The 10578-nt window shown below is 38.1% G+C and overlaps 1 protein-coding gene across 2 annotated transcripts; it reads left to right on the top strand.

Annotated features, from left to right (window-relative positions):
- The first annotated feature begins 317 nt into the window (after window positions 1-317).
- LOC137194761 (uncharacterized) lies at window positions 318-9447 on the top strand. Of its 2 annotated transcripts, XM_067606897.1 has the most exons (4): window positions 318-661; window positions 4749-4861; window positions 5347-7112; window positions 7248-9447. In XM_067606897.1, exons 2-4 carry the CDS (start codon window positions 4762-4764, stop codon window positions 8409-8411), a joined length of 3030 nt encoding a protein of 1009 aa, XP_067462998.1. In that variant the 5' UTR covers window positions 318-661; window positions 4749-4761; the 3' UTR covers window positions 8412-9447. The 2 variants fall into 2 exon arrangements, with proteins under 2 accessions (XP_067462998.1, XP_067462997.1); XM_067606896.1 differs by having other exon boundaries at window positions 5347-9447.
- Window positions 9448-10578: the final 1131 nt, after the last annotated feature.

The following is a 10578-nucleotide window of genomic DNA, read 5'->3' as shown; positions in this document are numbered from 1 at the left end:
AATACAGAAATAAATACATGAGTAAATAAATATTTAAAAATGAATAATTCAATAAATAAAATTGAAAATTAAAAGGGAAAGTAAATAAATAGGGAAATTTATACAAAGGTAAATAAATACAGAAGCAAATTAAAAATATAAATATAAATTTATGTCACATATTATCAATGCCTACATTTATTTTTAATATTATTTTTGGTAAATTTAATGGCATATTAATTAATTTATTTATTGAGTCATTTATTTATTTATTTTTTATTTTTGGCGGTTTCAATCCTCCGTATTTACGGCGTGTTGTCCTTGTGAAGAGGATGGGATCTGCACTCGGCTGTTCACATGAAAAGTGACATTAAAAGTTTTGTCATGGATGAAAAAGGAGAGTTAGAGAGAGAAGCTGAAACTCATTTGTCACCTCTGAAGCCTCCAACATGTTTGTCTGAAGAAGTGCCCGCCGGCTGGAGCTGTTTCCCCTTCTGCACATATGAAACGTCATACTGGTGACACCATTTCCGGGAAATCACTCCAGTTCTCTCAAGCAGCTACTTCCTCATCTACTACCTACCTCTACTTCCTTAATATCACAGAGCATGTGAAGTTTGTCGGAGAGAATATGGAGACTTGAACCACAAAACGCTGTCAGATCATCACAAACCTTTCTGCTGTAAGTAGGCTACACTTTGTTGTTGTTTTTCCAGATTAGTGCTGCAGGACCTCTAAACTCATTCAGCTCAACATGATCTTAATAAAGTGAAAGTAAAATGAGGAGAATACTTAAACATGATCAACATTCATACGATTTGATGAGTTCAGTTGGATAAATGTAATTGATAATTGTACTCAAACAGAGTTCTGTAATCAATCTTAATTATATAATTGACCTTTAATTTAAGAAAAGGCTTCATATTTAAATGAAATGTATTGGTTGTCTATCAGTGGCAGCTGGTGAAAATGTTTATAGGTGGGGCTGTGTCATATCCAAACACTTTCAGTCTACAGTGTAAACTATATTAATATTCTAGTTATGTTATATCTCTAGTCGCTATTCTAGTTTTTTACTGGTTTAGTACTTTATCTATCCTTCTATCTATAAGTTCATACTGTGACAGTAGGGCCCGATGATTTCTGCTTAGTGGAAAACATGAACGGAATCACAGAAAGAAAATGTAAAACGCGGAATACGGTGGAATTTACTAAATGATAAATGCAAGTTACAAAAATCAGGGTTTTCTCACCATTATAAGATTTAAGCGAAGCACCAAAGTGTTTTTTCACAGCATCTAAACTGAAACTTTGCTGAGTCTTTACTGCGTTTTTATGGGCGGTGCCCCCCCCCGTGTAACGGTGTAACTTCCTCGTATGAATCCGTACATATAAAAGACTTATCAGTTCTTACTTGTACTTAAATGTAAGTACAGTGGAAGAAACAAGGGAGTAAAAAAAGTTAAAGTGTAACTTCTCGTAGCTTCCTCGTGTGAATCAGTACGTTACATGTGTATATGTGCACTAAAATCAAATGTTTTTGCTCGTGGCAGTTATGAAAATCATTTTTTATGTATGTGTGTTTGACAGGTTTTCATCCACACTCCAGATTTATTATGCTTATGTCTTCTACTTCTTTGTATGAATTTGAATAGAAAAAGTCAAGAAATGGGTCTAAAGTTAGCTCCTAGCAGCCATGTTGGTCCAGAACTGCAGCAGCTCATAACAGGCAAACTTACCTCTCTCCAGTGCACAGCTATGAAAGGCTTGTATTGTCATCCGTGGATGAAAAAATAACAATACAGTAATGTAATAATATAGTATATCTTTAATTACACAATAATAAGATACGCAGGAAGTTATGAATAATGATTTTATTCTTTAATTACACATAAACCACAACGTATGTGTTGCTCCATAAGTACAGACTACTTACCCTATAAGTACAGGTACAAGTACATGGACATCATACGTGAGCTATGGGAGTAAGGTAAAAGAAAGTAGAATTACTGTAGTTTAAAATGCTTTTTTCTAAATGTTTTTGTGTATGAAAAGACCCAAAATGAACACTGTAAGCAGACTATTGATTATTATAAGCAAATTATTTAAACAGCATTTGTATAGGAATGATTCTGTCCCGAGCTTTCTGATCCATATAAACGGTCGATCACTGATCAATATAAGCGGTTTCCACTGTATAATGGTAATTTAAAAATATGGCGTGCTCTTGCTGTTTTTCCTTTTGAAGGTGGAGAGAGCAGCATTGGTAGTAGTAGTGTCGTCTCCCTCCTTAATGATATGTACCTTTGGTTTTATTTGAGGTTCATTTAGGTTCCTAGTAGGGGAGCCCCAGACCCCCCCCCCCCGCTTAGAAAGTGGCCTGACTGGGATTATATTTGATTTTCCCAGTTCGCCCTGCCGTCCCTACAGCTGGTTTGTGGCTTCACTCTGACTTTGGGAGGACGAGCAAATCAGTTCACATCTCTTCACTATGAGCCTGTTTTATTAATGTTATTTTGTGATTATTATTTTTTATGGTGCACAGTGTGATCACTCACAAACATGTGAAGGATTACTTCAGATCATAGTGCTCACATATCTGTTTCACTTCTTCATGCTGATGTCTGACTGTGTGTTGAAGCACTTTTTTAATTAAGAAATTGTGCAAGTTTGTGTTGCATCATTACAAATTCATTGATATATATTCATTTCATTCAATGTATGATTACATTCTGAATACTTTCTTATTGAATTATTAACATTTTTATTCATCCATCACATGATTAGACAATCTTTCTGATGACAAAATGTGCTTCAATCATAAAAAACAGAATTCAAAAAATGTAATATGGAAAACAGGGAATTTGGGAGAAAATATGTGTTAAGAATATGATAAAAAACTAGATTTCAAGTAGCTGAAGTCAAACTTTTGACTGGTAGAATAATGCTCAGTACTTGGTGATCTGTAAGTTATTAAATGTTAATGTTCTCTCATGTTTAATCATCTCAGATAACTGCTTCATGTCTCTAATTCATGTTGTTTCTGTTCCCCCGTTTTAAAAAGTCAGCACAGAAAGCAAAATAAGGCGTTTACATGACTGCATCCAGCCAGCCAAGCCTTTCTGCTGTACCAGTTAGAAACCTTTTAAGACAGACAGTTAGTTTCTCCACCAACGTTCTCCTCTCTGATGGATTTTAGAGGAGAGATTTTATTGAATCAGGTGACTGAAGATCTGAGTTTTGCAGTGTTTGTCATAATCAATAACAGCAAGAGTCTACTGCTGGTTGACTCTGCTTGGGGCAATTAAAGAATCGCCCTTTTTGAATCAGATTGGAGGAAACTGATTGGCTAAATTTATGTGGTCGTGTGAATATCTTGAGTCAGCAACTGGCTGCACTGCTGCACTGACTGGACGATGTTTCTAGAAGAGCCGTTTAGAGAAGGAAACAAACAGGAAGCTGCTGCAGCATTTCCTCTCCATGATAATGATTTACATGTTCATGAATGTTGTTTGTTATTTATGTATTTTACAAAAAGTTTTTTTGAAAAAAATAGCACTCTCCACCAGGTGGGCTGTGTTGGTGCATTGATGCTCAGTGTTTCCCCTAGGTTGAGTGGTTTTGGCCTGGCGGGGGGTGGGGGAGGGGGGGAAAGCAGAAACCTCGCTGATAAAGGGTAAATCAGCACTGCCATGGTCACCAAGGTCAGAGGAGGCTTTCCTAGACAACACAGATGGGTGAATGCGCAGATTCTATTGACACAATCAGACATTCAAACCAGAATGTGCTGACAGTGACCTGAAGTTCCATACAACGTAACCTGAACTAACAGTGACTCACGTTGTGAAACAGTGCTAGTCAGAGGCTCCCAAATGCTATCGATTTCCAAATGAATGAATATTTGGCATTATTTTTGGCATTTAAAAAAATATTTTTTGGCCTGGCGGGGGTTCTCGCTGCACAACTATAGGGGAAACACTGATGCTGAATATCTTTGGGTTTCAGACTGTTTGTTGGACAAAACAAGACATTTGATGATGTCACCTCGTTCCTTAGTAACTTTCCACCACTGCTGGTGTAAATGTCATTAGTTTTGTGGGTAATTGGCCATAAACCAAAGTATTGGAGACATTGAAAATTTTTTAACCAGATGATGGCACTAGATGAAAAGTCAGAGGATCAAAGTTATTACAATTCATCCTGAGGGGAACATGAATGTGTGAAACTAATTTCTTGACAACCCATCCAACAGTTGTTGAGATATTTCACAGAATAAGTGAAAACTTGGTGCTAGAGGAAAAGTCAGGGGATTCAGGATCATCCTCTGGGGAACATGGACTTCTGCACAAAATTTCATTACAAGTAATTTAATAGTATTTGAGATATTAGATGCAGAACATTTTATCTGCTCAACATGAGCACAAATGCAGGAACGTAAAGGCACAAGGAACACAAAACGTGACGGGCAGCTAGTCTGGATTTCAGTTTACACACATTGAGCTGATTACATTTTCTCTGATTTCTGCAACAAACAGCTTCCCTCCATTTTCTTACTGTGTTATTACTGACCCATTTAGGAAGCCTACCTACCTAAGTCCTAAGACCCTCTGTATTCATGATATCTCACAGAATATTGATCCTATTAGTGTATGTCTATGCTTATTATTTTATTTAGTGTTGATAGATTCTGCAGTACCTCTGTGTTGCAGCCGCATTACAAGGTGACAGACAACAGGGAGAACTAACAAGCTGTTGTCCATTTTTTCCAGTTCACACTGAGCAATGGACGCTGACGCCACGGGGACGATGGAGGTGGCGGCGCTCGGCCGGCCTTTCAGCCTCGGGATGCTGTATGACTGCCGCAAAGACTCACTCATCCCTGGTAAGAATTCACATGTAGAAATACTTAATCCATCACAACTAGACAACAACCAAAACATTCTGACCACTGAAATTGAACATCGGAAGAAATTTGTCAGGTGTGTGATCTGTGAAAAATAGAAAATGAGGATCTTTTGTCTTTTGTTTAGTGTCATGAAGAATACAAGTGAGTTGTTGGATATGAGAGACTCACATCATCTGAGATGGTTGTTTGAAAAAGAGACCTTTAAATCATCGACTTATTTAGTGAATTCATGGGAGTTCAGGAATAAAACCTTGTATTAGTAAGGTGTAAGGCTCGAACAATTATTGTTGCTTTTTATTATTAGATCACCTGGACTGATTTGTGATCAGCATTGACCAGTTCTCTGTTGTACGTCTGTTAAAGGTGTCTTATAATCTCATAAGAGATGGGACATGAAATGGCAGAACATTCATTCAATCATTAAAGGAAGCTGATCTTGATTTTTGTTTCTTCTTTTGCAGGCATGACATTGTGGGACCTTAAAGATCTGAAAAATGATATACAAGAAAGACCACAGCACTGCAACGATTTTCAGATAGTTGCATCTGAATCAATTGCAGATAAATCTTCAGCATTAAATGTGGAAGCATCCCTGAAGGCTAGTTTCCTTGGTGGATTAGTAAAGGTTGGAGGATCTGCCAAATACCTGAATGATAGTAAAACATCCAAACATCAGGCCAGAGTAACACTGAAGTACCATGCAACCACGAAGGTGGAGCAACTGTCAATGAATCATCTTGGAAGAGACAATGTGAAGCATCCGGATGTCTTTGATAAAGGAATAGCATCACATGTAGTCACAGCTATCCTTTATGGGGCACAAGCCTTCTTTGTCTTTGACCGTGAGGTGTCTGATGAAGAAAGTCATCAAGACATTCATGGCAACATGAAGGTGATGATCAAGAAAATCCCCACCATCACAATAGGGGGGGAAGGTTCTGTCCAAATGGAAACCAAGGACATTGAAAGAGTGGAGAAGTTCTCCTGCAAATTCCATGGAGACTTTTTACTGAAGAAAACTCCAACATCCTTTCAGGATGCCGTACAAGTCTACCAAAGCCTGCCACAATTACTGGGAACCAATGGAGAAAATGCTGTACCAATGAAGGTCTGGCTGATGCCACTTGTGAGTTTAGATCCATCTGCTGCTAAACTCGTCCGTCAGATAAGTATAAGTTTAGTGCAGAAATCCCAGAGTGTCCTGGAGGACTTCACTGAGCTGGAAATGAGGTGCAATGATGCAATGAGAACCACCACTGCACAGCAGTTCCCACAGATTGGTAAAAAACTTAAAACATTTGCAGAATTTTGCTCCGAGTACAAACTGGAATTCCAACAAACTCTGGCAAAGAAACTTCCATCAATCAGGGGAGGAGGGGAAGAGGAGGCTGTGCTTGCAGAGATTCTGAAGAAGAGACATTCTTCTCCTTTCAACAACACAAGCCTGAACGAGTGGATGCAATGTAAAGAGAAGGAAATGCGCAGGTTAAAAATGTTCACCAACATGATGAAAAACACCATGATTGTCCCATCTGAAAATGTGCTTGATGAAGAAATTCTCTGTGCAGAACATGCTGTGTGTTTTGTTTTCACCTCACTGGGAAGAGCTGAACCGTATCTCTCAGCTTTATCAAACTACTTGGAAGAAACATCCAAACCAGACAAACCTCAAGGTGTACACTGTCATGATATAGAGAAGGAACAATGGTACGCCTCAAAAGAAGTATCAGATGCAATGAGGAACAAAGTAAAGCTATTTAGTGATTTTGCAGAGGCCAACAAGGAGAAGAAGAACATTAAGTTCCTGACAGTAGGTTTAACAAATGAGACACAGAAAGGTTCAAGCATCTACGTTTATGAGGATGGTTTTTCTGTCAGTGAGAACTTTGAGCCGCCTTCAAAGCCTGAAACAGTGACAGCAGGTGATGTAACCCACAACAGTGTGACACTGAAGATTTGTCCACCAAGATTTGGAGCAGAGAACATCACCTCCTACTCTGTAGAGTACTGTGTCAGTGGAGAGGATGGATGGCAACAAAAACCAGCACCAAAGGATGAAGAAGTGACAGTGAGCGGTCTGACTCCTAACACAGAGTACATGTTCAGATGCAGAGCAGTGACCTCAGTAGGTGTTGGGCCAGCTGGTGAAGTCAGCGGTCTCATTAAAACCTTACCTTGCAGCCCTCCTGGAAAACCTCAAGTTGAAACAAACTCAAGTGAGATATCAGTTAGCTGGGAGAAACCTGCTGAGATTGGACAAGATGCCCACATTTTGAACTACATCATGGAGTACGCTCAAACAGACAAAGAGGTGAAAGATGAAGATCTTCAGTGGAACCAAATGGTGTCAAGAGCTGAAAAGGGGATAATTTCAGGTCTTCAGTCAGAGACAGAATATGCTGTCAGGGTCAGATGTGACTGTGGTGGAGCAGGCAGAAGCAAAGAAAGCATCACTTTGAGTGTCTGCACAACAAAATTTACGCGACTTGCAGAAACTCTCATGCGTACAAGTGAAAGCATAAATTCTGGATCCCCCTCACTTTACAAACTGCCTCTGAAAGAAGAAGATATGAACATAGATGGTTGCCGGAGGTATAATTTCGGTAAAGAAAGCAAGAGGCAAAATCGCACAATTATGCTTTTTGGAGCGACGGGATCAGGAAAGTCCACTCTCATCAATGGAATGATCAACTACGTTGTTGGTGTAGAGTGGAAGGACAATTTCAGATTTAAATTAAGTGATGAGGATCAGTCCAAATCACAAGCTGAGAGACAGACCTCTGAAGTCACTGTGTACAAAATCAACCACCAAGACGGGTTTAAAACCCCCTTCTCTCTGACCATTGTGGACACTCCAGGCTTTGGAGATGCAAGAGGCATAGAGAGAGACAACGAGATCACAGAGCAGCTATGTAATCGCTTCTCTGCTGAGCTTGGTGTCAGTGAAATTGATGCTGTGTGTTTCGTAGTTCCAGCTGCGTTAACACGACTCACACCATCACAGTACTATATGTTTGATTCTGTGCTTTCAATCTTTGGCAAAGATGTGGCAGAAAACATCAGGGTTCTGGTGACATTTGCAGACAGCCAACGTCCACCAGTTCTAGAGGCAATCAATGCTTCAGGTGTCCCATGTCCTAAAACAAAAGACGGGCTGCCAGCTCACTTCAAATTCAATAACTCAGTGTTATTTGCAGACAACAAATCATCTGCAGCAAACGGCATGGATGGAAATGACGAAGATGAAGGCTTTGATCAGATGTTTTGGAACATGGGGACACAAAGCATGAAGAGGTTTTTTGCTGCTCTGAATGTCATAGACACCAAAAGCTTGACAATGACAAAGGAGGTCCTCAGAGAAAGTGTAGACATGACGAAACTGCTAGAGGCCTTATTTAAAATAGCGAATGAGCTAGATGGAAATGCTGAGCTTCAGTCATTAATCAATTCACATTCTAGACCTCAGTCTGTAAGAGAGAGGCTGTTCTGGATCGTGTCAGCTGCCCTTAGAGGATTAGGGAGATAGAGGTCCCTTATTTACTAAATTCAAGATGGCTGCCTCTGAGCTGCGGCTCACATGAATTACCAAGCTATTCATTTTTCCATTTTTTTATTTATTACTTATATTCCAAGATGAGCATTAACTGGATTGAAACAGCATACACAACATTGTGTAATTTATTTTGTCCTAATATCATGTTGAAAAGGTATGAATCAAATATGATACATTATGTATTTCAGGTAATATGTCATTAAATCCCTAAATCATCATCATTATTTTGCATTTAATAATCTTTTTACCTTTTTATACACTGTTTTAACTATCTAATTAAGCCAATTAAAGATTAAAATGTCATCTTTTTAGAGTGGAGTTATGGGTATTTATGAATAGTTTTACTCTCTTGTATAGTATAGAGCAAGAACGTGTACTTTCCTCGTACTCACTGAAACACCAAGCTGGCTGTTTTAGATTCAAACAGTCTGGAGAACATCTCAGAAGAGCTCAGTTGTGGGTGAAAAAAATGCAGTTTTAGTCTGAACTGAGGGCTGAGACGGAGAGAAAAAGATGAGTTTACAAATGTACCCACCACAGTGTGGACGTACTCTGATTCAATGATACATCTCACATATATACACAAAACCAGATGATCAATCAAAACTACACCTGCATTTTTCTCATGCTTCACATTTGAAAATCACCTTCTTGCTTTGACATGTTCTGTAACATTAAATTGTTATTAATTTAAACTGGTTCTTAATCTGACAGTATCACATATATATTATGCATGAGGCTATATACGTATCTATACATGATATGTACTCATGAATGATGTTTCTATAGATTGAGTTTTATTCCTGTTTGATTATATTGACTGTTGAAGATTGTTTAAGGACAAAGAGTTGTGATACATTTTCTCCAGTTTTTCTTTTCCTCTTATATTGATTGCAGCTTTATTATGTATGAAGTGTTTTATCTGTTTGTCACGTTTTAGTCGTGTCAGGACTGCAGGTGCAAATTAGCTATTGAGCTAACCCCGACACATTTACATTGACTTTACATTGTTAAAATGTCAATTTTTAAACTATCTCTATGTTTTTTTTTATATATATATCTGCACCATTATATTAAATAGAGAAAATTTAGATGTCTTGTTCATTATTTTAAACTGATTTCCCTGAAATTTAAACTGACAGTTTGAAAACAGCACAACAAATGAGGAGATTGAAGAGTTAATATAAATTTAAAGCAGCTCCTGAACATTTTATCAACTTTGTTTTCTTTGTGGTTTGTGATTATGACAAATGTCCTCAGATACAATCCTAAAACTGTTTTATAAATCAATTTTATTCTTGAATGAATTAAAAGAAATAAAGAAACAAAACATGTTCTGCGTCTGTATTATTATTATTATCATTGTTGAACCTGCTGACCTCTGACATAAACTGTGTCTTAATTTTAAAGGAGTACATTCAATTTTTATGGAGTTATTTGAACGTTTTCTTTACCTGATTTTGTTTTAATTGTTCATTTTATCTTTAAATTTAAGAAAGACAGTGAAGCTTTGATTGGCAGGTTAATACCAGTGTCACTATTGTCAGGAGAAGCCAGAAACCAGTGGACCAACCCGTCACATCCACAGCTGGTAACAGGCCAGATTACATTTAGTTTAAAAAGCCAACAGCTGATGGAATAAAACAGCTCATATGGCTGTTAGTGCCTCCTCTGTGGGCTGCTGGGAGTCCAGTAAGATGACCTGAGCTCTCTGTCCGGCTCTGACTTGATACATAAAATCATTTAAACTTACACCAGTCACTTTACAGACAGTCACTATTTTCCCTCGTAGGTTTTGGTTTCTCAGACTGAGAATACCGAACCAACAGATCATCACAAATGTTAGAACTGACTCAAGTATAAAAGTATAAAACACTTTCATCAGAAGATTTTGTACATTAAAACTTGGAAGATTCCTGATGTTTTGTCCACTAGTTTTCATCAGAAACAAGTAGTGACCAACACTGACACATCATCAGCTTTTAAGTTGATATGTTGAACTTGTTAGCAAACAGTTGCTTATTTCCACATCCAGCAGTTACGGAGCAACATTATCATTCATGGGGAGTCGTGTTTCTGTCCACCTGGTGAATGTAAGTCCAATATTCACTCTCTTTTAGCTCTGTTTTTACTCTCTACC

Source organism: Thunnus thynnus, chromosome 12 (genome assembly GCF_963924715.1).
Source record: "Thunnus thynnus chromosome 12, fThuThy2.1, whole genome shotgun sequence".
In the NCBI taxonomy this organism is placed as follows: Eukaryota; Metazoa; Chordata; class Actinopteri; order Scombriformes; family Scombridae; genus Thunnus; species Thunnus thynnus.
The sequence above is the reverse complement of the archived record's forward strand: the minus strand, read 5'-3'. Positions and strand labels throughout refer to the sequence as shown.